This window comes from Kwoniella dendrophila, chromosome 3 (genome assembly GCF_036810415.1).
Source record: "Kwoniella dendrophila CBS 6074 chromosome 3, complete sequence".
Taxonomy (NCBI): domain Eukaryota; kingdom Fungi; phylum Basidiomycota; class Tremellomycetes; order Tremellales; family Cryptococcaceae; genus Kwoniella; species Kwoniella dendrophila.
The window spans coordinates 471,123-498,794 of record NC_089478.1 but is presented as its reverse complement, the minus strand read 5'-3'; the positions used below and the strand labels follow the sequence as shown (position 1 = coordinate 498,794).

Here is a 27,672-nt window from a genome sequence, read left to right as displayed (position 1 = left end):
ACATATCAGTTCATTGATTGCTTTCTTGGTCTCTTTTAGAGGAAGAACATGCTTCTGTGAGTTTCTTACGTATGGCTTTGAGTGGTTTATAAGGATCATAAGAAAAACTCAGATCAACAGACCCATCTTCTGAGTCGCCTTCATCGTGCAAAGCTTTCAACCATCCATTAACACCTTCCCAAAGTTGATCAAAAGCTCGCTCTAACGTTAGGCTATGATCAGATTGATGTCGGAGCGAGTCAAGCGCCACTTGTATTCCTTCGCGGTTTCCATTTGAACCTCGATGATCTCCTTGTTGGTCAGAGAAATCGAATGAACTGATGACGGTCGCGACACTTTCTGGAATGGTTATATGTGAGGATCTTCTAGAATTTGGTGTAGTGATGTCAGTATCAACGTTTACAACAGCGCTATTATCCTCGTGAGTGGCGTTAACTTCATTGACAGCCGAGGCTGCAATACTCGATCGCTCATAAGATGATCTGTTACTTGAAGAAAGAGTACCTTGATGGGATTGATTTTGTCGACTAATTTCTGTGGTTTAGTAGGTGAAATGCTTTTCGTCAAGTGATATTCAATGGTCGGTATAGTAGAAGCAACAAGTATAACTTATAAATCACATTCAATATCGGAAATGATCATCACAAGAGGTAATTTATAGCTGGACAGACGGACTATTCAGATTCTCACATCACTGAGATGATTTGAATCACCAACCACTTCTTTTGATTGCAACCCCTTCTCCTCTCAACCATTGGTCCATAGTAATTGTATATTCGGTAAAAATTCTCACAATTTCGCAGAGCATCAAGGGAGGAAGAAGAAGGATCTCTTTACCTTCTGGAGAGATGTAGGTTCACACCTGTTGAACATCTGATTTGACAAATGTCATTTTACAGCACGTATACGAAAGAAGCAATCCAGGAAGGCTATAACATATGCAACAGTAATGCATACTGTAGTAAATCTACCAGTCTATATACGATCCTACTGCAGAGTGAATGTCATATTTAAGTGTATCTCACACAGATGAAAACACGAAATATGGCCGACTGCTTAAGCGCAGAGCGCACTACATTGGCCACAACAACAATCGCAAGCTTCATCGGCAACCATACAACACATTGCAGCTGCTATGCCAACTTTCCCAAAGGGTTTAAGGCAAGATCCAACGCAGGTGCCAACACAAAGGATGGATTTGGCGCATGAAGTCAGGCATCTGGAGTCTGTAGAAGTAGAAGAACTTTGGTTGTATCCAGGTCGTCTAGGATCGGCTTGAGTCGCATATCGCATAGTATTGTTGGTGGATGAGTAGGCTCCTGTTTGACGGGATCTTTGATGTGAAGGTTCGGGCTGAGAGGGATAGTCGCTAGAATTGCCAGCATCGGAAGGCAGATCGGTTTGTGTAGCTTCTTCCCTTCGACTTGTCATTGGAATTCCAGACCGCCCATCGTGCAGATTTGACCAATCTGTAGTTGATGTTGCTTCTCTATACGAAGGTGGCGGACTTGCAGATCTGTGAAAGGCATTTGCAGATTGAGTATCATCTGGATAACTCACTTGATACGAACTGTCGTTATGGGGCATACTGTTTTGAGGGTTAAAAACGGATTTTTAGAGCAGAGACTGTATATTATTGAGGTACCTTATCAAAGACAGAATATGAGAAAGAGAAATAAGTAAAGGGATTTGAAAAGCTGGTACCCGTACAGTATCTATGGCGCATTCATCGGAATTCGTCCACTCGTTCAGCTTGCCATGAATACAAAAGATCATATAATCCTTTGACAGCTTCCACGTCCATGACGTATCAAACGGGTATCGTAATTAGAAGGCAAAGTCAGGTCAAAGGGTCTCTCGTGTATGCTTCAAAGAGTGTGATAAGTGTACATCAAGATAAAGGGGCAGTAAACGTATCAGATGTGACACATCATATTTCCTTTGTAAATGTCCTGTCACGAGAGTATCCTTGCTTCAGTTATCTCAAACATACATTAGATAGTTGTATCCCACCAGCTGGTTTGGTAGAAAAACTCTGATCTGTGGAAGTGGACTGAAAGGCTAGACTGTAAATGATGACAATAGCTAGCCCTAAGTCTTGACTCCAGGAAATCTGCAAGGCGTATTAACGTGAAAAAAGAAAGGGTGGAAGGGATAGTGTCAAATGTATATAGTGTCTCAGGCAAATGTAAGCTGGCAACAATGACATACCACCGAAGAAACTTATATCAATAAGGGATACGCGAAAAGAGCTTATATGTGAGGCTGCACGTTAAAGCACAATCCGTTGTGATCGTCGGAGCTGGATAGGATTAAACAGTGTGCGATTTGGGAAAGTCAAGACCAAACTGAGAGAAAATTCGCCAAAGGGACAATCTTATCAATAGTGCGAAGCTGATCTAACATACAGTACAGATGAAAATTAGACTAGTAAACCCTTTCTCATGAATTTGCGGAATGCATGAGCTCGATACCGAACATTGCCACTCTTTTGAGCGTATGACAAAATGCTGAAGAATAGTGATGGGGAAAAAGGGAGCTTCAATATACACTGTATATCCCTAATTGGATATGTATAGGATGTAGATACTGTATAAGGCATTCAAATTGCAAAAACGTTCTTGATGACTAGCACTACTACATCATTCATTGGCCTTTGCGATCTGATAAAGCATCATTCCAGCAGTGGCGATCTGAGTAACCTCCTTGAATGGATAACAGATTCCCTCTTTGATAGTTGTTGGAATTTCGCTTGCCTGATATTTGTAATACAAATAAGCATTCCGAGCTTCAGTCTTCCATTGACTTTCCTGTGTTTGTGTGTTACTCTGGACAGATATTGAAGGGTCTTTTGTTTCTTTTAGATGATCGTTCGCATGTTGTATTCTGTGAAAGACATACAAAGAGTATGCTCCCATACCCACTTCGTAGGGGACCGTGACTGGTTTACAAAGGACAGAAGCAATGCTCTTGACGGCATTTCCAGCACGATATTTGGCTATATTGTAAGCAAATGAAGCATTACCTAACCAATTGTTCTCTTCTTGTTCCGCTTTAACATTTTCATTCTTTGAAGAGTTCCTTTATCCACAATTCTGTGGCTTGGATCAATTTCATATTATCTGTTTGTAGAGGGGTCATAGCCCCAACTTACGTCAGGATATCTGTTGAACAAGTAAGCATTTCCGATCTCAGTTGAGCAGTGGTTTTCCTCATTATTTGTTTTGCGCCCGTTACTAGGACAGGAAATTCCGCTACTGCCGACCCTGTAAGTTTGATCAATTCCCTTGGATGTGTTGTAACCCCTGTCTATTTGCTCAAAAGGCTTGTGGGCAAAGTCAGTGGGTGTATCATCGGTTTGGGTAGACACATCTTTTCGAGTGACCAATGATGACTGGCTATTCTTGGTGTCTTGACAGTATTCAAAGGTGCCTGGGAACGATGAAGCTTGGTATGGCATATTGAAGAGACGAGGCCAGGGTTAACGCAAGGTGTATATAATGTACTCCTAATGTGAAGATATGACGGAAGTCTGGAAGTTTGGGAGTTTAGAGGTTGGAAATTTGGTGGCAAAAATACTGGGTACCTGTTCAAAACGTTTTGCCTCTTTTTAACAAGGTGACTCCATCAAAATGCTTGGTACTTCTTATGTCAGCTTCAGCCATTCGAATCTTCCCTTATTCTAGCTAGTCTTTTGTACCCGTACGGGCATTTCCAGCTCAGTCTTTGTTCTGGACGAAATGACGCTGAAAAACACAGTATATCGAGTCTGAAGCGCGTCAGAAAGCATTCTTCCATTGTTGTACCATAGAAGAGGTTTTACATAACATGTTCATGTACTATGAGTAGAGTGTGTCATGCCCTGTTGAGTGAAACCGTTCCCTTGCTCTAAAGGATGTTGTATACCAACAGGATTCGGGAGAAAATGAAGAAAGGTCTAGATATCTGTTTAAATAGGCCAATACAACCTGAGTCATAAAAAAGCAAAACATGACGCTATGTGCAAAGGATGATAGGAGAGAAGTTGAAGTGAAACAGCTATCTTACAGCATAAAAAGGACATTCTACAACGGGTGATGATGATGGCAATCCTTGATACGAAAAGTGCCACAAGGGGTATCAAGGTGAAGAAATGAAGACCAGCACGTATGCGATTGTGTTCAAAGCAACTGTAAATTGGCAATAATGGTACTGACAAAGAAACTCCATAAGCCTGGACAGGTTAGAGAATAGCCACTTTGTAGGATTGTGTGATTACTGTACAGTAGAGCACACAATCATTATCATTCAAGTGTCAAACCGGATTGGGTGAGACGAAGTGGGATAGCCAAACACAAGAAGACCAATTCTGCAACATGTCATCCAAACGAACAAGCTTTTCAATAGCGTTACTAGGAAAGTATGGTACACTGTATCTCTCATGCATCTGCAATCGATATGTATATCGGCACCTGACTTAGAATAACTTTTTAAACCAGAATATCTAATAGTCTAAATTAAGATGGCAATCCTGCTTTACTTCTCAAATGATTCTCCTTGCTCGGAAGGCTTGTGTGATTTGGTGAAACGGTCTCTAAGAACTTTTGCTCCATTGGTAAGTCTATGAAATCTACCATGTCTTTGAAACGGGCTAGAATGATCAACGGTATCCGAGGTTTTGGAATCTGAGGCATATTGACACAAGTCATTTGATGAAGATTCAGCTGCAGAAGTGATAAGATCTCTTGAAGCGGCGGCTTTCCCTTCTACAGATTCTCGCTCGGACTCAGTTGCATCTTCAATCGGAACAGCCCTCGCGCCCCCAAGGTAGGAAGATCTGTTTTGTGCTTCCCACTCTTCGTTCCTGCCTCGAAGTGGCGGGAGGATGAAACGACTTCGTGCGGCCCTTGTAATCCTGGCCCATAAAATCCAAATGAGGCGATCAAAGTATCAGCGACCTCTTCAGGATCTATGTCGTAATAAACGTTGTTCTCAGGTCTTTGGGCTGTTTCTTTAAGAGAACAGGATGAAGTGGTACTGTTAGAGCCATATGTGCCGTGTGATTCAGCAGTATTTTGATCTGTTTCAAATTTGTCCTTTGCTGAAACGGAATCATTAGAAGATGCTGGTAGATGGTGACCATCATCAACGTTTGACTTGGAGCCAGTTGAGGGGATTTCTACGTTAGGCGGGTCCATGGTATATATTCAATAACAATTCGACAACTGATTTCACTGATTTGGAAATGGGATAAAGGTGTACTCGATCGACTTTCTATGGAAGTGATTATAGGGGAATATTTGGTTAGATATGTAAGTTAGGGAACAATTTAACTTACTCTCGTAGAATGGTATTTATACGTAGGGGCTTCAAGCTAGATAAATCGATACATCTGTATAAAAACTTGCGTTCATGACGTTGTGTACAAAAACTACCTGGAGAAGGCAGGATGACCGCGCAATAGATTCGAAGACCGTGTTTTTGCATATTGGGGAGACTGGATCGTCAGCATAGACTATCAGGTAAACCGTTCTGCGAAGACCGGTTCTTCTTTTTCAAGATGTAAGATAGTACTGGTGTCTTCTTCATATGAATGGAGTGATTGTCCAAGGGGGGGATTGACATGTCGCGCTATGGTACCGGTGTTTTCCTCAATTGAATGGAAGGTTGTGCGTAGATTAACGTATCTTATAAGGCAATGCATGATATAAAAATATGATTTTGATATACTACCATATAAGGAGATATCTCGGATATATGCCTAACGTTATTGGTGATTTCGACTTCTTGATTTCGAAATAATGCTTGGATGTTTATATACACTTTTATTGATTACATATATCGCGAAGTTCCATCGAATGCGGAGCTGCTCCTTTCAAACGTACTTCTGCTTGATGATATCTTCAGTCCTTTCCCTCGAATTATGATTGTTGCTTGTCTTCGTATAACGTCATTTACGCTATCGTAGCAGGAGCAGCTGGCTTCACTTGACTTTGAGAAGGCTCTCGTTGTTGTCTGGGTTGTCTATTTATAGCTTGTTGACCTTGATTCTGTCTATCTGCTCCGCTTGTACCAGCGTTAGATACGTTCCTTGCACCTCCTCTTCCACCTATGTATCAGATTTAATATTAGCTACTACCTGAGGCGGGATTTGAGAAGCTGACTTACCAGGTCCACCCCTTCCTCTTCCATTTTGGTTACCTCGACCTCTTTGACCATCATTTCTACCTCTCCCAGTGTTAGCATTACCTCTACCTCTTTGCGATGATGGGAGCAATTGCCTTCCAACTACCTGGAAGCCATCTTCATCAACTCTTGGTGTACTTTGACCTTTTTGGCCTTGATTGTGTTGCTGTTGTTGGTTTTGTTGCTGGTTCTGATTTCTACCTGAAGTATTTCTACCAGCTCTGCCCCTATTTTGTCCGTGTCCTCTACCCTTATTTCCGTTGACATTTGTTTGCACTGGAGTCTCTTTAACCTCTACAGCAGGTGGGGCAGGTATAGAGCTATTTTCAATAGCTGAAGGCGAATCCACCGCAGATTCTGCAATATGAGCATTAGCTAATTCGTTTTCTTGTATTAAGGCGATGGCAGGTTCTTCTTCTTCGGTTGGTACAGTCTGTTCTTCTACTCTCCCTTGCGGTTCAGATTGTAATGCAGGAGTTTGTGTACCACTGGGAGGTAAAGCGAATGCTTGTCTAATGTGAGCAGCTTCAGTGGCTTCATCCAGATCTTCATCAGCTGCCCAATCAAAGTTGCCGGAAGCATTGAAATTTGCGAGTGCTGAAGTACCGTTACCTGATTGGATCGGAGCAGAATCGATTGGTGGTGGGGGAATAGTCGTTACTGGCTCCTGGATAAATTGAGGTGGAATAGTCTGAACATAAACTAGATCAGCGCCGGTTGACTTCCAAAAAGATGGTACACACCAGCAGTGGGTGTACTAGGAATTGGTGGGCCCAAAAGAAGAGGCTGACAAACTTACCTCGTTTGACTGTGATTGTTGGATAACGTTTTCCAACTCATCCTCTTGTAAGAAGTTCAGAGCCCCGTTTCCATCTTCGCCGACTGCAGAGACAGGCTCAGGGTTTTGCTCTCCTTCTTCTTGCACATCACCATTAGCTATGCCATCGTCTGAGGCAGCCTTTGACACAGGCTCCTCCACTTCAGGTGCAGATTGAGTAATCCCTAAATCGGCTTCTTCAGGCGAACTATCATCGGCAGAAATGGAATTGGAAGAAGAAAGAAGTGAAAGGAGATGGTGTACATGGTCATCTATCGCAATAGCTTTTGTCAGCTATGCATGGTACCTGATATCTCAAGCGTCCGTAGCTAGAAGAGACTCACTTTCTTCGTCCTCGCCTATTGGCCCTTTGATCAAACCGGCAATAACCCCACTACCCTGTTCACCGCCAACAACAAGGTCCTCGTACATTCTGCCTACACGAAGTACATCTGTAGCTTGCACCTCGTCTTGAAGATTTGAAGGCAAGTCCAATCGAGCAAAAGTGAGATGTTCGTGATCGCTTGACCGAGCTGGATGAAGGAGTTGGTGAAGGCGGAGGAAGAGAGAAAGTGGTGTGGAGAGGGATGCCTGGTCACATCAAGAAACAGTCGATTCCAAATGAGCGGTTGTATCGTAAGCGACTCTTGAGGGGTCTCTGTTCCGTTCCCCGACAGGGAAAGGTGATCCCAAAAGATCAAAACGTTAATGGCCTATACTCACTTGGAATTCGGATACTTTTCCCGCTACAGTACCCTCAGCTTCCTGTTTAGCTTGTTCTTTTAGCTCTCTAATCTTTCCAGCTTGCTCCAACTCGACTGGCTGCGAACGGAATATCAAGTCAGCTTCAATCCCACTTTTGTATATTCCCCGCAATGGAGAGCAATTACGACAAAGGAGGCAGAATTCGGAACGTACTTCGACTTGTTTAGCCAAATCTTCCAATTCCTTATATATACTTTCCAATGTTGGTAAACTATTTATAGCAGACTTTTGATCTGCATTAAGACTATCATGAGGCTGCGAGACATAACCTTTGAATCGTTGCTGTATGGATGTCATATCGTTAGCTTAGCATTCCAATGGCTCGAGATACACCGTAGCCGGTAAGTTACACGTCTTCAAATCTGTTTTCCTTGTTGCTCAGATATAAGGTGATGGCTTACAATTTTCTTTCCTAATTGGCGAATTCTCTTGGTGATTACTTCTTCAACAGGACCTTTCTCCCTGCTTCCTCTATTAATGTCGTTTCCTGTAATTGCTGGTTCTTCTGCAGCTGGTGCTGTCGTGGCACCATGTGCCTCGGCTTCAGGAGTAGCTATCACATCATTCGCCTTAGCAGAAAGTTTCTTCTTGTTTCGTTTGGGCTTTGATGAAGTAGGTAATGCCGCTCCAGGGATGATAGCTGGAGCTGAAGTTGAAGTGGAGGAAGGTTGAGCTGACATGATCAGGATTTATGGAAACTGTGTTGAAATATGGGAAAAGAGGTTGTGAGTCGTAGCTTGAAATGCTATCAGAATGAGTTGAGGGGTGACTTATATACTGATCTAACAAGCAGGATATATCGATGTTACAGTTGATAAAATAGGAGAGGAGGTGAAGAAGATCAAGATGATGTTCTTCGACATTCTAGTCTTGCTTTGTGGACATATACGGTTCATCATCGATTCGAATTAACCGTGACCTTTTCAATCGGTGATGTCCGTCTGTCTCATCGTGGTGACCATGCGCTGTCCGCGTGCGACGTTTCTTGTATCATTATAAAGTTATATTGGCATTTCTCTGGGTTTTTAGTTGATGTTTCAGCTGAGAATCAGAAGAAAACATTCCTCTAAAATCAGAATATCTCGAAAATTTCCCAGAAGAAAAACTGACACATCTCGCAAGTATCTTAAGGACAATGTCAGGATTCCAACTACCTCAAGGATTCAAACCAGCAAGTGGACCAGGTGGTCCAGGAGGAGGAAGTAACGGTGGACCTTCTCCTGAAGAAAGAGAAGCAGCTGAAGCTAGACAGAGACAAGGTGAAGAGATGAAAAGGAATATGATTGCTGCCATGCTAGAACCTTCAGCCAGAGAAAGATGTGAGTTTATCTTATCATACCACCTTACTATGTTAGCGTCTGAATGAGTGCCTCGAAACCTTTTGACTGATATGAATATATGTATATGTTCAAAGTATCGCGAATATCCCTTACAAGGCCTCAATTAGCTGCTCAAGTCGAAGATTTATTGGTTAGAATGGGTCAACAAGGTCAAATTAGGGGTCAAGTTACCGATGAAGCTTTGAAAGGACTATTGGAGCAAGTAAGTATCCTGTCACGTTCCTCAATCCCCTGCATGAGATGTATGCGGTAAGAACAATTACTTATTTTCGGGTAATTCATTTTGCGCATTTTAGGTGTCGAATCCACCTTCTAGTAAATCTTCAACACCTGCTGTGTCTGCTGGCGGAAGAACAAAATCACTTGGCGGTGGTATAACGGTCAGTACGATTTTAGCTCGTTATCACAGTGCTGATAATGTTGAACTAACGATGCATCTTCCGATATATAGATTCAACGTAAACGGGATGATTCGGATTCAGACGAATATGATCTGTAGTCCAGTATGGTCTGTCAAGTTAAAAATTGTTATATTCAAACATTCTCCATTGTAGATCGGACAAATCGTTCATTAGATAAGGAAATTGGGCCGAGTCAAGCGGCCGGGTGGTAGTAGGATTACGAATACATCTTTCGCATGTCGGAAGAGCACAGGAAGCAAAGGACAAGTCATCTGTACTTATCCACATATACCCCTCATACTATATCCATTAATGTTCATGCACATCAAATTACACAACTGAGTAGCATTCTAGCGATATATATTGCAGGTGAGCGGATTAGGCCTCATTGCCTCAACTAGGTGATAATAACCAGTAACACTCATCATATACATATCCTGACTGGCTCTGATAATAGATCTGCAATCATATTGGGATACAGAATATTTGAATACGTCGTAGATGAATAATGAGATTTCCAGTGATCATCTGCATGCAATAAAAGTGAATATAGATGTATTTTATATATAACACTCTTCCTTGAAACCCTATCCCACAATTAACATTTTTTATTCAAAAGTTAATTTACCATCTATACGACAACAACCCAAACTCTAACGAGGTTATCAGAGAAACCAGCGAAAAGAGTTTGACCATCAGCTGACCAAGCGAGGGAGGTACATTCAGGTTTTCGTGCTTTGTCGGAAAGACCGTCGAAGTCTGGTCTGAGGTCATCGACGATTGATCTGAACAAGTAAGATGGCAATTATCAGTAGAGTTTTTTGGACAGAGGGAGAATGATTGATACTCACTTGGATTCGAGATCGAAGATTTTGATTGATGAGGAAGTAGCAGCACAGAGCCAGTATCGGTTTGGTGAGAAAACAAGAGCGTTGACGACATCTCCGGCATCGAGGGAGTAAAGGTGTTTACCATCGTTCAAGTCCCAAAGCATGGTGATACCATCTTTACCACCTGAAGCAGAAAGAGAACCATCTGGTGAAACGGCAAGGGTGTTGATGTAACCGGTGTGACCGTAGTGGTTGGTCTTGAGTTTACATTTAGAAAGTTCCCAAACCTATTATAATAGTGAAATTGAATTAGCATTATTGCCACTCAGTGACCAAGATGAGTTTTGCAAAACAATAATGTAAATTAATAGAGTGATCAGAGATCTTGGTGGAAAAGATTGTCTCATCGGGTCTGTTTCACCCCTCTGAAGTAGCAAATATATAGATCGCATCATGTCGATGGTTTTGAAGAAAATACGATTTTAAATGGAAGATAGGAGAAAGATATAATGCCAAACTCACTTTAACGGTTTTGTCCCAACCGGCTGATACGATGACTGGGATGACTGGGTTAGGGGAGAATCGTACACATGAAACCCATTCGGAGTGACCGTCTTCGGTGATGTTGAATTTACATTCACCAAGGGTGTTCCAGAGTTTGATGGTTCGGTCTCGGGAAGCTGAAACGATTTGTCGGTTGTCGGCGGAGAAAGAAACGCTGTAATAATGATTGAATCAGATTAGCACAACAGGTTCAACTGATTTTCCACCTATAACGATATTCTATCCTTATTATTCGCATATGGTTCTACTTCAACTATTACCCTTCCAATTTTGTGACAACCATATTGAGATGCAAATTTTGCCCATGCCCTATGTGATCTCAACCCCTCCCAAATACTACATATCTGATTCTCCACTTATGAGATATGAATAAACTCACGAAAGAACATCACCAGTGTGTCCAACGAATTTTCTGGTGGTTAAACCAGTGTTCAAGTCCCATAATCTAAGGGTGTGATCCCATGATGAAGAAAGAGCGAATTGACCATCTGATGAGATGACTACATCAGATACGAAGTGGTTGTGACCGTGGAGGATTTTTTTTGGGAAACCAAAAGATCCATCATCTCTTGTTAATTGCCAAACAATGATTGTCTTGTCTATTTATGATTTATAGTGATTTCAGTTGTTGAAATGATATCAAGTTGAGCGGTAAAAGGATAGAAAGAACAAAGAATCGTCAGCACTTCTCTTCTCTTCTTTTCTCCTATGATCCTGGATCCATATTGTCTTTGTTTTGCGACCTAGAAGAACTAAAATAACCCACCCCTTGAAGCGGTCAAGATCATGTCTGGGTTTTCGCTTGAAGTAGCGATAGCTGTGATCCAGCCGGAGTGACCGGCGAGGGTACCCTTGAATACGAGAGGCTCAGCCATTTTTAATTGATGATGATGAAAGATCTAAAGGTTGATTTTTTGGGATGAGAGACTTAAAAGTATCTATAAGATAGATAGAATTAGAGGTTTTGCAGAATGTCGTGTGGTGGAATTCCTGATTGTGGAAACACTCAGTATGGTAGCATTGAGAGGATGTATAATGGGACAATGGGTATCACCGTACAGTGTACAGTGTAATAATCGAAAAATCCAACACTCGTATAATTTCAGGGTCATCTCACTTTTTTGGTATACTTTCGCCACTTTTCGTCAAAATGTCGATGGCTTATCAAAACGCCGTATTTCCGACGAGAAATATGCATAGATGCTTGAATCGCTCGGTGGAGGTGGTCCACTTTTGTTCGTTTCAGCTAACTACTTAGCAACATACTTTATCTATCTCTCTCTTTTCGGTCTACCGCAATCTCTTTAGGCATTGTATGGTGATCATTCACTCACAATAATAAACGTGTGTGTCAAATTGATAAATTCAAACAAATATGTGGGACGTGGGACGTGGCGTCATAGGAAACAACCCGTAAGTATAAGGGTTGTCGAGACAAAGGTGGAATATTTCGATTGGTGTGAGTGTATCACGACCTTTCATGATTGAATTTCACCTATACAGTGAAACCCTCAAGAAGAGCTTCCTTCACATTTGTCGACCCATATCTTCCACCAATTCAGAAGGACAGATAACGTTGTACGACCGCGTCTTGTATATATTACATGTTCACATTGACGTTCAACCCGAATCGCTTTTATTTTCGCTTCGCTCTCTGTACCATAATCAATTAGCAAACACGCAAATGCCCAGTCTCGTCGATATCCAGCATGAACACAGGCGCACAAACAAACCAGAGCGATAGAACTTCTGCTATAACACGAGATGACCTTTTAGCGTCGGCTTCTCAAGATTCCCTACCAAATTATGAAGAGGAATATCTTAGCGGCCCGAGGACCGAAATCACTGAAAGGGAGATCTATGATGATGATGACAAGTCATCGAAATATATAGATATAAGAAGCGTAGCACAGCCTTATATTGGATCAGGTTCTCCATCTTTCGCTATTTGGCGACAAGATGAACCCAGAACACAATCAGAAGTCGGTACCAATGGGGATGAGACGACACAAGGCCGAAAATCCTCGTTAGCGAATAAAAGTAGCCCGTCTGTCTTGAAGACTGATAGAATGCGAAATGTCATTGGTAATTTGAAATCGAAGCTCAATCGAAGGATGTGCTATATTTAACAAAGCATCGCGCATGTACAGTATGTAAACACGCGGTTATATGGATTCTTGACCCCGCTTTCTCAATGACGAGTGATCGGATTACGACCAACAGATGAGTCGTCTAGTTTGCATCGTTGATTTGCACAATGTATACATTACACTTATACTTTCTTGTGGAACACATCTTATGATGGCTACCTACAAGAACGCATCTTTGCCTGCTCTGTTATCTTTGCACATGCACGGTATTGCATCGAGTCGTAATCACAAATATTGCAGATCTGGATGAGTAATTGAAAATACATTTGAATAGTGCCGCTCTTGCAATCACAAATCATCGTCAAACGTCAAATGCATTTCAGAATTTATATACAGATAATTCGAAATTCATACGTCCCACAACCCATGCGTTTTCAATTTTGTTTCAATCAATCTCCGCTTTCTGCCTCAGAGCGATACATTGCGTTGTGGTTCTATCGTCTGGGTATCAATGAGTACTTCGCCAAATGATTCCTCTTAAAACAGAGATTTCATAGAAGCATCTGAATACGTTCTACCGATAGTTGGTCTTGTAGCTTCCGAAATCCTTTTGATAGTCTCTTCTTCAGATCTTGATTGTTTATGATCCTTATCCCTAACCTGGTTGTTAGATTCTTTGGACCTTGGTTTACCTTGGAAACTATGCATACTTTCAGGACTCCTTATTGGTTTTTTACCTTTACCTCTAATGCCTGAAGGTGAAGGATTGGATTTTAGTCTTGGTATGAAAAATCCATCTTCGTCAAATTGATCTTCAATAACTCCATCTTGTTCATCAGCAATTGGAAATTTGCTAAGAGGGACCCAAATCTCTTCACGATCATTTATTGTCAAACAATATTTCACTTGTTCAGGTGATAATTGAGAAAAATCTGTATGGAAGAATGTTTTTGCAGTGGACTCGGTTGCTGATTGTACACTTTTTTGTTCTGCGTCGAGTTCTGCTTTCCATTCTTCGTCTGTTAAAATTTTTAATGAAGCTTCAATCGATCCATCAGATGATCCTGGAACGACTTTTAGTCTATCTAAAGGTCTTCTAAAGGGGGCGGTCTCATGAGGTAAGAAACCATGTGGTTCACCATGATCTTTTGAAACGCCAGTTAAATATTCAGTTTCGTTACCATGTTCTAATTCAGGCTTCAACTCTGGTCTGGAATCAAGGACTGATGTTGCACAAGGCTCATAAGGGAACAATGTATTTACGTTTCGTTCTGGGGGCCATGATTTGCCGACATGCGTGTCTGACTGAGGGACGGAGGTTGATTTTGACCTTGATGTCTTGTCAGAAAAACCTAGCTCTCCAAACTTGCTAATCATGGCTTTTCTACGTCGTGCAACTCGTTCCTCCTCAGGCTCGTTTTCTTCGTTAGAGGTTTCCACGAATGTAGAAGAATTATTGATAGGGCCAATATACTCTTTGTGACTAATGATTGGTAAGACCTGTTTAGCGAGGTGGTTCTGGTCATCTTTACTAGGCATCCAAACATATTCAGATACACGCGGATCCCATGCGTATGCGTCATTGCCTCTGAGGAGGTGGATCGTCAGCATGCAAGTTCATGAAACTCAGTCAGCCAAGGGTCATGTACTGGATCATAACCCAATGGCAAGGAATCAAATTCATACTGATATGAGGACAAATAATTGTATCAAATACTCACACTGCGAATGATGTAGGAGCCAGCCGAAACATTTGTTCAATCTGTGCTTTTGCTTCACCTCTACGGCCTAGTGGGTTGATTGCATTGATATCGTCTTCTGGTTCTATGTACCCTTTATACGTATATCTGTCTCCTGCTTGCTGCACGTATCGGTTGAAACTGAGCGTACAATAATGTGGAAATTTTGTGGTAAAGTCGGTGAAGGTAAAGGTTGGATCGGACTTGTCGGTTCCTTCCTTGGTAATGGCGACAGTAGTATAAGTCAATCCAAGGTCACGTTTATAAGCTTTATTTCCGTAAGCAGGTGGGAAATATCGAGGTTTCGGGATCAAATGTGCTTTTTCCGGTTTTGGATCTCTACGACTTAGTGATGGTAAGTTTTCTTCGATGTTTGGATCAGAAGTATCGTCCGTATTTCTGGATGTCAAGAACATGAGTCGGTCGTATTTTCTCCTCGGATGTGGATTACTAGGTAATCCTATGGAAAGCGAGTTTATCGAAAAGCAAAGTTGTCAATCATCAGGTTGTTGACAGTTGGTTGTATTGAAACTCACCAGCATAGACCAACACCCTTCTTGGTTTTTCTGAAGACCCATCAGCAGGTCTCAGTACACCAGTGACCATCGGAATGGAGACAGTATCCCACTTGGGGTCAATATAGGTACCGTCTGTGGCTGTACATTCGGGAAGAACATTCAGTACTCGGTAAACATTTAGATTACAGGACTTACAAGAAGAAGCCATGCTGTCCGCTGTGTTTGACCTTGCCAAAGGCGAAGTTGGTGAGACAAGAGTATCAGAAGAATCCATTTTTTGGTTGAGACTAATTTTTAATGGTTTGGTAAAGCGAAGCTGTTAAAGTAGAATATTGATTGGATAGATTTATCGCCTCCCTAAATATATCGACTGAATGATTTAAATGCTATATATACGTTTAGTTTGAAGGGGTGTTGACAGCTATAGCCAAAAAAGTGGTGCTTCCTCACCTCCAGTTCTGACTCCGATATATCCTAAGGACCAAAGAATTCTCACGAAATCGCAATTGGTTTTGGTATATCCTTTTTGAGCACATTCTTCCGAAGTTTTAGCATGAAAAGACGGCTAGCAGCCAAGACAAGAAGTATTTTCTAAGAATCCCTTCATGACAAGGAAAGAGGCTGTGAATATCCCAGAATTCTCGTTTATATCCACGCTATCAGTCATTTTTCAACTTGGCGGGGTTTACTATAATTTGTCATAATGTTTCACCCATGTGAATTTCTATGAATACCTTCCTTTCGGTGTTGATTACAATCAGTAACTACCTGCTATCGAGGGTGAGTCGAATGTAGATAATGCGGTATGGATGATAGGCTGCACAAGCAGTGGAAAGATTGTAGTTCCAACCTTTCTATGTATACATTGCAAACAATGACGATTGCTTATTCGGCTGCGACGAAAGCCAAGCGGATAGGAAGCGAATTGTGCTGCAGAAAATCTTGTGAAAGGATCATTTCAGCTTTTTTTTTGAATTTGCGACAAACGTGTCAGTTCAGGATAGATTAATCAAATTGACGGAAACCATTTGAAATATAACTGCATAAGTTAGACTAATATGAAGAAGAGAGTCAGTTATAGCTCCCGAGCAGTTATTTGCCCAGGACTGATATATTGTGAAATGCTTACCGTCATACAACGTTTGGTTATCTAATCATCCTCCTCCTCACTATCTTCTTTCTTGCCTTTCTTTTTACCTTTTGGCGCAGGTTTAGCCTTTCCCTTTGGGCCTTTCTCCTTAGGTGGATTTATACTATCTCTTTCCTTTCTCCATCTTTCTTCAATTTCATCTTTTTTCGTTTCCCAATCTTGATCATTGATACCTTGAATTTCATACAATAATTTGATTTCCCTCATCCATATAGCCAAATCACCTACTTCTAATGCTTTCTCAGGTGCAGGGGTTTCAAGGACTATTGGTATACCTGACATCACTGGATCTCTCATTAAACATCTAAATCCTGTTAAACCGATTTTTCCACTATAAATGAAACAGCATGATTATCAGCTTCACGTTGCGACATGAGATCCCCAAAAACCATAATACGTACAGCCCAATGTTCTCATGTAAATCCTTGTTTCCTGCCAAATCCGCTTTAGAATCGTTCAAATGTATTCCGCCTAAATACCCATTCCCTACTTCTTCATCGAACTTCTTCATTGTTTCTGCATATGCTTCTGGTGTCCTTAAATCGTATCCAGCTGCGAAGAGATGGCATGTATCCAAACATACTCTGACTCTTGATTTGTCTTCTACCTGTGCGATGATAGCTGTTAATTCTGGGAATGCTGTTCCAACGATATTTGAACCTGCGTTTGCCTTTTCATCACATATGAGTATGACTGTCAATAAATTTTCAAGCCTGACTCACCATATTCTCAATGACGGTTACTACCTCTGGGACTTCTTTGTGTACCCTATTTATGGCTTTTGCTATAAGAGCGAAACTTTCTTCTTTTGTGCATGCTCCTACGGTAGATCCTGGACTACAAGGGACTAATTAGCAATCCCATTTTTGCAGATAAACTAAATCAGACCTACTGCCAGTTGTACAATTTGATACCTAGCTGATGACATCTATATATATCGTCTTTAAAGCAATCATACGAAGTATTCCACTTGTTCCTAAAGTATCCGATTAGTCATGCATAGCACAATAAAAGCAGGACAATAAAGCTTACTCGTCTGGATTTCTATGTGAACGATTGGGTTAGCTAGCTTCTCAGGTGATCACATACACCCGACTTACCCAAGATTGATCAAATAACTACCATGCACCAAGATACTCTCAGGAGGATATCCTAAACCTATAAATAACGGTTCAGTCAATGTGCTCTTGTTTCACATTTTGTGTGACAAACTTACCTCCTTCCTCTTTGCTCTTCATCAAATCCCTAAATCTCTCTATAGCTTCATGTTCGAATGGGTTACTTTTCCACTGCCTTTGACTTTTTGTAAACATAGCTAAACCATTTGCACCTGCCATACCTGCTCTCAATAAAGCTGTTGCCGGTCCACCTGCAATTGAAACATGAGCACCTAGTAGCATTGGTCTGTTCTCTTTTGTTGTAGGGGTTAAAGCACCGTTCTTAGCTGACGAGCTCTCAGGTAGTTCGAAAATGGGATAGCCATTTCTAGGTGGATGTAAATCAGGTGATAGTTCTGCTGGAGGCCATTGTTTCCCTTTAGCAACCTTAGCCTTCTTTTTCGGTGGCTCTTCCGTTAATTTTTCATCTCCTGCTTTAACATCATCTGCTAATGCTGTTTTAGGCTTGACGGCGACTTTGGTTTCTGACCCATTGGCTTTACCTTTAGCCTTTGAAGATGGCTTGGGCTTCGTTACTGGTACATCAGATAATGGAGATGATGTTGTACGCTCCCGTTTTGGCGCTGCTTTGGAAGCTGTAGACCGACGAGGGGGCATTTTGAATGGATTGGTGAGAGGATGAAAATTGCGAGGATGAATGGATAATTGTTGTAATTGCCGGCCAAGAAGATGTACCCTGTAAAGCATGAAATAAATAAATACAGACAGCTCTTAAATCGAGTTTAAGTAGATATCAGAGACAGACAATTTGACAAAGTCAATCTAATAGATAGATGGACATAAGGTTAGTGAAATCATCAATTTCGATCGTCCAGACGCGTCGACTAATGTTTCCGAGATATGAAGTCATCGTAAACAGCAAAAATGTGGCATGACCCCTGACCCCTTTTACTGTCACTCCATCTAATTTGTGACAGGAATATAATGCATTTGGACGATCATAATCGCAAGAGGTCAAACAATGCATAAAATATCCATATACTGTGACAGACAAGGGAGCGTGGGGCTGAAATAGCAATTGAAAGCGAATCAATCCTCCTGGTAATTATCAATTTAATAAGGAAGATCCGACTCATCATGCCTCATCCTCCTCGAACGTAGTCTCATCTCCAGAATTCTCCTCAAAATCGGTACCTGGTCCGGAATGATATCCTGTAGCACCTTTACTTTTTCTGGTCATATCTTTCAATTTTTCAGCATCAGCCTTCTTTTGTTTAGCTTCTGCTCTTTTACGTCTAGCGAAATTACCACTTTGTAGTAAGGATTGTGAAGCTTCGTCTGAGAAACCCATTTGTCTTCCGAAATTAGTTTGAACACCACTGATTATTGATGGATTTGAACCAGTTTGGGTTTTTCTTTTAGCAATATGAATCTCATGTTTTCTGGTTCCATCTACGATTGGAATCTCCCCTTCATCATCCGACTCAGAATGACAAGGACTGGTCTCGTTACCTTGGTCTTCAGGACAAGATGATCCATCGCTAAAATAGAGGGAATCACCTCTGTTTAATGCTCTTTGTCTGAAACTTTGTCTTTGAGTAGATTGTTGAGAAGTTCCAGTGGAAGGACCAGCTCTAGTATTTTTAGTAGATGGAGCTTTACCTTTATTAGATTGTGAGGACATGATGGGCTTTTTATGATTTATAGTTGACTGAGTAGTTTATGTAGGGGGAGTTGTGATTTATTGAAGTTGTAAATGTGGAATGGGGATGATAGTGGACAGTAAGTGTTAGCTGAGGTACCCTTTATATATACGTCAAATCTCTTTCTAGAGCATTGTCCGGTCGAGTAATTAGCCTGATCCTACACTGAGTTAAAGCGTGAAGACGACGAACTTATGCCCAATCTTGCCCCTTATCCGTGAGTCATCGTTAGAGGCTCCTTTATGCGTACCGATATCACCGGAGCCATTGTCAGCCTGTACAAAAGAGCAAGAATCAAGGCCTGAACTACGAGTTTCCCATGAAAGGTGGAAGCGAGGGGTTGTTGGTCTGAGATGCAGGCTGGATCTCAGCTAAATGATGGAACACTTTTCAACAAAGGTGAGGCACATGAAACGATAGACTCGCCTCCCGAGTTCCCCTGTAACTAAGGAAAGTAGAATGATGCAATTCTGCATCCGCTCAATTTGATCTGAGCTGAAGAACAAACAGAAGTGACGATAAATTCAATCATACTGAACCACCAGATTGGCAATGGATCATCGAGACCGAGCTGTACAAAGGTTGAACAAAAGTTCAGAAATATCAAGTCTGTTGTTTAGCAAGGCAGTACCTGCGGATTGTACAGCGAAACTACAGTGAACTCGTATTGTATTGAGCGGAAATGTGCATAGGAGTTCTTTGATATCCAGTATTAAGGAGAGTGCTTCGGTATAAAGACAGAAGGTCCGCAAAAGAATAAAACATTGTTTTGAGGTCCGGTGAGGATCTGCTATACTGGCCGCATGTAATACACTGCTATCAAACATGGCATAACGTGGCTTTTAGCGAGACGCATGAGATGCTTCAGTCATTTACAGTAATTTACGTATGTTCAAATTATGTACATGACTTGTACATATACATATTATGACGTATCTGGAAAGGTGTATCTACATATAATATGCAGGGAACAGCAATCTTATAAAGAGCTACCTGAGTATTATGTTCATTTAACTTCACTGAAAACAACATCCCCGTAGTCATACAAACGATGTCAATTATAATAATACTGTTCATATCCATCAAGATCCTCTTGATTTACCAGGCTATGCCTAAAATTGTGATCATCTACTCCAACGTGTCCAACCCTGCTCGTACATTTCTACCGATGATAGGATCATTGTGAAGCCGAGGATTGGCTGGCGAACCTGGACGTCTGTTGTTGGCGATCTGAAGCAGGTTATCTCTTTGCTGCTGTAGAAGCTGGGCTCTCTGTTCCATGCGTGCTAATTCAGCTGCTCGATCTTGGAGCGCGAGTTGTCGTACGAGTATCTGTCGTCGAGCGGCATCTTGATGTGCAATCTGCTGTTGCTGTGCCATTTGTTGTTGTATAAGTTGAATCTGTCGTGGCAAATTTCGGTGTCGATTAGCGACTTCGGCCGCTTGTCGCGCGTCCTCATATGCGGGTCGTGCTATGTGAGGCATACAGTATCAGCGTGATGAGGCAATTCAGAGCAAAATCGGGAACAGCTATGTGTAAAGTCGTGTCCGAACAAACCAGAAACACCGGTATGACATATCGTTTAACCGGAAGGACGTTCACAATCATTGATCTCGACGCATCAATATTAGATTGGCTACATACGAGGAAGCCTTTGGGCATTGTTCATCATTCTAGCCATGTCTACCCCTCCTATGCCTCGATTAACCGCTATCAGATCAGGTAAAGCAACATTTACGTCCTCCGCGTTTAGCTCAATGCCATTCTCCCGCGCAGTTGCTAGAACTCTCGCGGCAGCGGCATCTCTTGCAGCTCGGATCTATCCATCACAACAATATCGGCATGTATGATCAGCTCATGTTATTGTGTTCGATAAGAGAGAAAATTCACCGCTTCATCGTCATGCTGTTTCTCCTGTTGATCCCAAAGTACACATTTGCCAGGTTGTCGGGCACCACCAGATCCTGGAACTATAAAAAAAAATTGGGTCAACGTTCCCGATAGCTTGCTGCAACTGTTGATCACTGACCTTGATCGAAGTGGTCATATCTAGTTATTCAGAGGGGAATTAGCGAGCAACGGACGCCAGAGTCATTTCGAAACTTACCCGTTGATAGCCTTCTGACATATATAACATGAGAAGGTACCGCATTTGTTGCAATGTATTTTATTACACCTACCTCAATGGCCAATTAGTATGTTTGCTTAAAATGATGATTATGCTTACTTACCCCAAGTCTTTGACGTAAGGTTTGGAGCATTTCGGACACTTCCTGATCATCGCTTCCGACATAGCATCTTCCACCGTGTGCCGATTGTTTAGCTTCAGATCGGCTTCCACCTCTAGCATACCGTAAGACAACCCAGTGTTATTTTAAACTCGACAATAAAGAACATACTTCCATCGCCTGTGTAACTTACCTGCACAGGTTTTCGGTATATGTTCTTTTCTCTTACAAGCTCTGCATGTCACTTGACCACATTCTGCGTTCATACACCTAAACAGCTTTTCGTGAGGGTTATCGATGACAGCAGCATAAGGGCAACTGGGACAACTTTCCAAATCTTCAATATCTGCGTCTTCCAGTTCTTTGGCTTGCTTGAGTCGATGGTAAAGCTGAAGCGATTTGGCATTGAGCACCCTTGACAGTTCGGATTCAGGAAAGGCTGATCCACAATCCGATTGATCCATACAATTTATGGTCTAACAATGTGATATCAACGAGGATAAATGTCATAGATACCATTTAGCAGAAATGCGGAAAACGGTTGACTCACAGTAGACTGCTCGCCAAGTTTGGTCTCCGCATGCTGTGTGACACAGTCACGGCAGAACAGATGACCCTCCTCACATTGTATCATTTCCTCCTATAAGGTGATGTCAAAAGTGTTTCTGCGCTCATACGGTAAGAAAGGACTTACCAGTAATGTTTCGCCAAAACAGCATCCGCAATCTATTCCTGCTCCTCCAGCCAGAGCTTCCTCAGTAGCTATTCTTCTAGCTGCAGCAGCATCCTGGTCCACTTTCTCTATAGCTGAATGAAGAATTATATATTAGCAATACTGAAGGTTTTATTGACACCGACTGTCACATACCTAATGTAGTTTGCAGCCAATCCAGCTCATTATCGAACGCTATGGCGCTGGAATCGTGATGATCGCCTCCATTATTCACCTCCAGCATCGTATTTTTGCCTTTGCGTGAGTGCCTGCCCCTTTTCAAAGGTGTATAAGGCTTAGCAGGCAATCTAGTTTGTTCAAGAAGATGGAAATACGATGGTACATAGAGACTCTTATTAGTCTGATAAGCGTATCGTATACTAGCAGATTCGTAAGCCTAAATACACTTGATATACGACATGTGTTTCAAAGGGTAAAGTCCAGATACTTACTGATGCGCGGGGATAGTGGGAAAATCTTCTTCCAGCTGAGCTAAACTTCTCTGATAATAGCTTGCACCTATTCTTTCGTCACTCTTGTATACTAAACTTCGATATTCTTCTTCTTGACCAGGTATAGGAGGTCCTGTGTCTTTAGACTTTCCTTTACTCGCTTTTGCCTTTGGATAGCCTTCTTCCATCTCTAAAGCGATCTCCATTACTCTGTTGGCAGCATTATCGCTCTTTCTAAGGACCATTTCTTCGTTTATACGTTGTAAAGCCCATTCGAGATCTATGTCTGGCAGGATTTCTAACACGTGATTGAGTTGGTATTCTGTCGTATTTGGGGTAACTATCGCCGGTGATGTAGCGGAAGGAGTCCGAGTCAAGGTTGGATGAGGGTCATAAAAGATATCTACTGGTCCTGCTTGTGGAGGAGAGGTATCGATAGTGTCGCTCTTATTTTTCTTCTTCCGTATACTCCTTGCTCTACGTTGAGCAACTTGAGAAGTTGTATCCTCATCATCCGTATCTTCAGAATGTCTTTTACGTCTTCGTTGCATCGAAGGACCAGGTTGGCTGGAATTTACATGTTCTTCATCTTGTTCTTCATCGGAAGATTCAACTATGATTGGTGCATCCTTATTGGTAACTCTTCTAAGGTGTTCAGGGGCTTCTTCTAAAGCTAAAACAGATTCATCGTCAGAGGTGTCGTCGGATGTATGATATGGCCCAGGAGGGAAGGTCGTGAGCACATTGGTAGGAGAGAAGAGGGAAGAGTGAGCCTGAGTAAGATAAATAAGACTTATCAGCGTTATCAGCGTTACAACAGAAAACGATACAAGTGAAAGAGACGGCTTGATGATGTAGAAGGATGCTATCTTTTCTGGCTAAACTCACTCTCAAGATGGCCGGCATAGTTTCCTCTAATTTGGCATAGAGAATGGTAACTACCAGCTGGGGAGTACAGCAAAATGTGAGAGATTTCTCTAGAGTTTCTCTGGTGAATACAGGTAATATATATTGAGGGTGTCTCCTTCACTATTGATAGTGATTGTTATTGAGATATATGTTGAGCAGAAGAATAGACTTCATGTCGAGTGAAATAGGAATAGATCACATGTTCATAACCTTTGTTTGGTGTACCCCTTTTCCAGTTATGATATTCTGTGGTAGATGTAGATACAATCAGTCAATCTACGTTGATTGTCTGTGCATCATCATCATCATCCAACGTTGAGTAAGGTTGACCAGACTCTACACTTTTTTCAATGAATCGTATACCATGCAATTGAGAATTAGCTGTTAGTCGGAACCAAATAATAACCGGGGTAGACTAGCCATATGCAGGACACATGGCGCCTGAGCTGTATACGTAATCTGCTTGACCGAGAACGCTCGCGCGTTGGAATAATCGTTGTGACGTTGGATGTTTAACATTCTAAGCTAAGTAGCATATTCATTGTTCATTCATCCTCTTGGCCATTTCGTTCATTGCTTCTTCAGCCACATTACTGCGATCGACTTATACCATAACAGCATCAGAGAAAAATTCCGCGTACCATAACCTATCCTAAAGCCAGCAAAAGTACAGTCAAACAAAGTAGGAAAGCAAAATGTTTATGACAAGGTGAGTTTATTGATTCCAGATAATATCGTGACTGTCCACATCATCTTCCTATCGCTTCACCTTGTATGAATGAAATCGATGAGGCTTACTTGAAACTTTGTCCTACAGATCCGAGTATGATAGGGGTGTGAATACTTTCTCTCCAGAAGTGAGCAGCAAATGCCATTACTCACGTAAACAGAAGCTGACAATCCGTTTTAGGGTCGATTGTTTCAAGGTATGCGATATCATCATTTGTGGGACGGGGGTTTAATTGAGTTACTGACTGTCATCTTTCTTAGTGGAATATGCTATGGAAGCCATCAAGGTAAGATTACATATCACGAGATCTCTTTTACATGTTTAGCTTATAACCTGCTACTACTTTAGCTGGGTTCAACAACAGTAGGAATAACAACGCCTGAAGGAGTAGTATTAGCGGTTGAAAAACGAGTACCATCACCTTTGTTAGAGTCATCATCAATCGAAAAGATTATGGAAATCGATTCTCACATCGGTACAGCAATGTCAGGTTTGACAGCAGACGCAAGAACAATGGTTGAACATGCTAGAGTTACTTCCCAAATGCATAATTTCACTTATGATGAGATGATTGGTGTAGAAAGTTGTACTCAAGCTGTTTGTGATTTAGCTTTAAGATTCGGTGAAAGTGTAGAAGATGATGATGCTTTGATGGTGAGTTGATCTTTTCGACTGCCAAACATTTGACGGAACCTTCTTTCTTCGAACCTTCCATTTTCCCTGTTACATCCTATCGTTCGCTGTTGTTATCTTTGATCTATTTTCTCGTCCTCTACCTTGTCCTCTACCTTCTCTATACCTTCGTGATTGTTTCGCTAATCGCTCTCAAATGCACCGCCCCGTGCCGAGAATCAAACCAACTACGATATTTGCTAACATCATCACAGTCTCGACCGTTTGGTGTAGCTCTTCTCATTGCAGGTATAGATGAAAAAGGACCACAATTGTGAGCTATGATATCAATGCTTCTCAAAGATCTTGCAGTAGCACTGAATCACGGTCTGCCCTTGCGTTCCTGCAGATACCACACTGATCCATCAGGTACATTCGTTCGATATGATGCCAAAGCAATCGGTTCAGGCTCAGATGCAGCTCAACAATCGTTACAAGATGCTTTCCACAAGGTCAGTCCAAGCAATGTCATCATCTTGATCGATAACTGATATGCACTTTTTCTAGCAAATGACATTATTGGAAGCTCATTCATTAGCATTGAAGGTTTTGAAGCAGGTTATGGAAGAGAAATTAGATGAAAATAATGTTCAACTTGCTCAAGTGAGTACAACAATAAGCACCCATCCTATGATTGTTCAGACCGAGAGTGCAAAGACAGCTGAAACTCCGCAAACCTAATTCAGGTAACAAAATCGAAAGGATTCGAAATCTTAGGCGAATCAGAATTAAAATCAGTTATCGAAACCCTTGCCGCATAGAACCTAAAGTTATCTCGTACATCGTCATGACAAGAAATGGAAGATATGTAGAAGTAGACCTAATGCATGATTATAACGATATAATATTGGTATTGATACCTGTTGCACGATATATAAGTAAGCTGTGAATTTGAGGTCGAGGGATGATGTGCCATCCTCTGAACAGATGTTGGAGTATAGTGCTCTCGCTAGCAAACCTTGCTTCGCCAGCATCGAGCCATCGTTTCCGTACTGATCGAATGATGCTGGATCTTTCGTTCTTTCGATGCAATGTCTCCCTTCTCATTGGTTCGAAACGCATATCAATACAGTGTGTTTACTGGTCTACCTTGAAGAATTTGATATTACTCCATTCCCACCTTGAAGCTCTTTCCCAAACCCCTCCCATACCTTTCTTTCTACCTTCTTCAGTTAACAGTTCATTTGCACCTGGATCTCTTAATTCAACCATAATACCGATCTTGACTTCTTTCTCACCGTTCGGTATAGAAGCTTTTAACGGAACTGAAGACCATTCTAACCATAACCCTGTCCAACCACCAGCACCTTTTCTTGATGGTTCACCTAGATGACTAACTAAATCTCTACCTGTTTTACCTTTTACCAGTTTGAAATTTTCCGAACGAGGTATATTTAATGGTTGTTCACCTTCTTTCTTAGGTGGTAAAGTTATTGTATCACTAGTGAAGTTTAATACTATTCCAGGTGGAGTTGAATATACAGGTGAAGGTTTTTGGTTCAATCGTTTTGGTGGAGGATTAGGTGATGGATTATATATGTCTACTGATTCTAGACCTTTCGATGGATCGAAGCATAGAGATAATCCAAGTGAATAGTAATTATGGTAAATAGCATCGGTATATGTCTTGATCTCCGGCTCTGGTATCGATGAATCAGAAGTTAAAGCGTTGAGGTAGGAAGTGATTGTCGAGGATGAAGACGGTTGAGAGAAAAGAGGAACTAAATCCGAAGAATATAGTGCTGCCATATTGAGGAAGCTTTAGTAATTTGTTGTTATACGGGCAATGGAAGCCAAATCCAATCGTCGATGAGATACTGTAGATGGTGTTTGTCAATGAATCTACGTGACGAAGCTGATGAAGCAGGATTCATCGCTGATATCGAAATTCCGACGACCGAAGATAACGAGAGAAATCTCAGGGTCAAATTCGGCTAGGGTGGTGGAGGTGGTCTACTGGATCTTCGTGCTGCAATACTCAAGTAGTATTACAGTACATCCGGATGGCGAAGTTGTATGTTCATTTGTACAGAATGGATTTTACCTATATGCATAGAATTTCAGGGGTTATATGAAGTATGTAGTGAAGGTTTCGAGGATGGTTATCGAAAATGAAGGGGCGAGAACAAGCTATTTCGCCATCTAAAGAAGAAGTTCGAGGATTGGTCTGTTTTCCTGCGTGATTACGTCGATTCCACCCAAGTTATGTACTGTCCGTTGATTTGGATAGAAGAACCTGCCGGACGCCTTGTCATATTGAGCTAAGTCGTCATCGCTGAATACTCTGCTGATAGTACATGGATTTTGTTGATAGGATAGGCTGAAGTAAGTGGAGGTCCTCGCAATACCTCAGTTGATCGCTATTCCCGGTTGGAGTCGTCAACACCTGGTTATGAAAGCGGATTGTTAATCGTCTCACTATTTGATCTTTGTATGAGTCATTGTTCTTCTCATTATTGTCTGACCATATAAAACTTACATCGCACTTCTAAGGTAAGCAGCTAAAGTCTCGTATCAAACGTACAGTCCTGCTGTTCTTTCGGCAGCACTAATTTTCAAGCAAATCAAATCGTCTGAATAGCTGACCAGGTTTAATAATCCATGCTGACGAGATATCTCAGCACGATCAGGGTACCCAGCATAATTTCTTGCATCACTATCACTCACTACACATCCTTCATGTCACCGAAAACGGAAACCCCTACTGCAGTCATGGACGAAGTCTACAATGACTCAGAAGCAGACTTCACTCTGATCTCCGCTGATGA

At 41.6% G+C, this 27,672-nt stretch overlaps 13 protein-coding genes across 13 annotated transcripts; 3 read left to right on the top strand and 10 right to left on the bottom strand.

The window, feature by feature from the left end:
* Positions 1–10: 10 nt before the first annotated feature.
* Positions 11–1,587, bottom strand: L201_002501 (uncharacterized protein; the record flags this gene model as incomplete). Its single annotated transcript, XM_066218277.1, has 2 exons — positions 11–534; positions 1,074–1,587. 2 exons carry the CDS (start codon positions 1,585–1,587, stop codon positions 11–13), a joined length of 1,038 nt encoding a protein of 345 aa, XP_066074374.1.
* Positions 1,588–4,515: 2,928 nt separating this feature from the next.
* Positions 4,516–5,177, bottom strand: L201_002500 (uncharacterized protein; the record flags this gene model as incomplete). The annotated part of the gene is made up of 2 exons (XM_066218276.1): positions 4,516–4,745; positions 4,835–5,177. The coding sequence occupies 2 exons, from the start codon at positions 5,175–5,177 to the stop codon at positions 4,516–4,518; spliced, it is 573 nt and encodes a 190-aa protein (XP_066074373.1).
* Positions 5,178–5,933: 756 nt separating this feature from the next.
* Positions 5,934–8,427, bottom strand: L201_002499 (uncharacterized protein; the record flags this gene model as incomplete). Its single annotated transcript, XM_066218275.1, has 7 exons — positions 5,934–6,088; positions 6,148–6,856; positions 6,965–7,254; positions 7,327–7,573; positions 7,706–7,804; positions 7,901–8,029; positions 8,149–8,427. 7 exons carry the CDS (start codon positions 8,425–8,427, stop codon positions 5,934–5,936), a joined length of 1,908 nt encoding a protein of 635 aa, XP_066074372.1.
* A 455-nt stretch (positions 8,428–8,882) lies between these two features.
* Positions 8,883–9,586, top strand: L201_002498 (uncharacterized protein; the record flags this gene model as incomplete). Its single annotated transcript, XM_066218274.1, has 4 exons — positions 8,883–9,066; positions 9,162–9,289; positions 9,384–9,467; positions 9,539–9,586. The coding sequence occupies 4 exons, from the start codon at positions 8,883–8,885 to the stop codon at positions 9,584–9,586; spliced, it is 444 nt and encodes a 147-aa protein (XP_066074371.1).
* Positions 9,587–10,119: 533 nt separating this feature from the next.
* On the bottom strand, positions 10,120–11,757 carry L201_002497 (guanine nucleotide-binding protein subunit beta-like protein; the record flags this gene model as incomplete). Its single annotated transcript, XM_066218273.1, has 5 exons — positions 10,120–10,273; positions 10,340–10,605; positions 10,841–11,036; positions 11,262–11,481; positions 11,649–11,757. The coding sequence occupies 5 exons, from the start codon at positions 11,755–11,757 to the stop codon at positions 10,120–10,122; spliced, it is 945 nt and encodes a 314-aa protein (XP_066074370.1).
* Positions 11,758–12,591: 834 nt separating this feature from the next.
* Positions 12,592–13,011, top strand: L201_002496 (uncharacterized protein; the record flags this gene model as incomplete). Its single annotated transcript, XM_066218272.1, has 1 exon — positions 12,592–13,011. The coding sequence occupies one exon, from the start codon at positions 12,592–12,594 to the stop codon at positions 13,009–13,011; it is 420 nt and encodes a 139-aa protein (XP_066074369.1).
* A 498-nt stretch (positions 13,012–13,509) lies between these two features.
* L201_002495 (uncharacterized protein) lies at positions 13,510–15,503 on the bottom strand (the record flags this gene model as incomplete). Its single annotated transcript, XM_066218271.1, has 4 exons — positions 13,510–14,560; positions 14,694–15,171; positions 15,248–15,367; positions 15,425–15,503. The coding sequence occupies 4 exons, from the start codon at positions 15,501–15,503 to the stop codon at positions 13,510–13,512; spliced, it is 1,728 nt and encodes a 575-aa protein (XP_066074368.1).
* Positions 15,504–16,379: 876 nt separating this feature from the next.
* On the bottom strand, positions 16,380–18,154 carry L201_002494 (uncharacterized protein; the record flags this gene model as incomplete). The annotated part of the gene is made up of 7 exons (XM_066218270.1): positions 16,380–16,710; positions 16,781–17,049; positions 17,102–17,216; positions 17,272–17,355; positions 17,412–17,423; positions 17,480–17,537; positions 17,596–18,154. The coding sequence occupies 7 exons, from the start codon at positions 18,152–18,154 to the stop codon at positions 16,380–16,382; spliced, it is 1,428 nt and encodes a 475-aa protein (XP_066074367.1).
* Positions 18,155–18,632: 478 nt separating this feature from the next.
* Positions 18,633–19,181, bottom strand: L201_002493 (uncharacterized protein; the record flags this gene model as incomplete). Its single annotated transcript, XM_066218269.1, has 1 exon — positions 18,633–19,181. The coding sequence occupies one exon, from the start codon at positions 19,179–19,181 to the stop codon at positions 18,633–18,635; it is 549 nt and encodes a 182-aa protein (XP_066074366.1).
* A 1,147-nt stretch (positions 19,182–20,328) lies between these two features.
* Positions 20,329–20,580, bottom strand: L201_002492 (uncharacterized protein; the record flags this gene model as incomplete). The annotated part of the gene is made up of 1 exon (XM_066218268.1): positions 20,329–20,580. One exon carries the CDS (start codon positions 20,578–20,580, stop codon positions 20,329–20,331), a length of 252 nt encoding a protein of 83 aa, XP_066074365.1.
* Positions 20,581–20,837: 257 nt separating this feature from the next.
* L201_002491 (uncharacterized protein) lies at positions 20,838–23,499 on the bottom strand (the record flags this gene model as incomplete). Its single annotated transcript, XM_066218267.1, has 11 exons — positions 20,838–21,020; positions 21,092–21,171; positions 21,231–21,250; positions 21,309–21,377; positions 21,433–21,544; positions 21,623–21,905; positions 21,980–22,069; positions 22,124–22,236; positions 22,298–22,521; positions 22,594–23,366; positions 23,482–23,499. 11 exons carry the CDS (start codon positions 23,497–23,499, stop codon positions 20,838–20,840), a joined length of 1,965 nt encoding a protein of 654 aa, XP_066074364.1.
* Positions 23,500–24,197: 698 nt separating this feature from the next.
* L201_002490 (uncharacterized protein) lies at positions 24,198–25,665 on the top strand (the record flags this gene model as incomplete). Its single annotated transcript, XM_066218266.1, has 9 exons — positions 24,198–24,211; positions 24,320–24,359; positions 24,413–24,428; positions 24,493–24,518; positions 24,581–24,886; positions 25,120–25,178; positions 25,254–25,356; positions 25,412–25,507; positions 25,591–25,665. 9 exons carry the CDS (start codon positions 24,198–24,200, stop codon positions 25,663–25,665), a joined length of 735 nt encoding a protein of 244 aa, XP_066074363.1.
* Positions 25,666–25,981: 316 nt separating this feature from the next.
* Positions 25,982–26,653, bottom strand: L201_002489 (uncharacterized protein; the record flags this gene model as incomplete). The annotated part of the gene is made up of 1 exon (XM_066218265.1): positions 25,982–26,653. The coding sequence occupies one exon, from the start codon at positions 26,651–26,653 to the stop codon at positions 25,982–25,984; it is 672 nt and encodes a 223-aa protein (XP_066074362.1).
* Between the last annotated feature and the right edge of the window lie 1,019 nt (positions 26,654–27,672).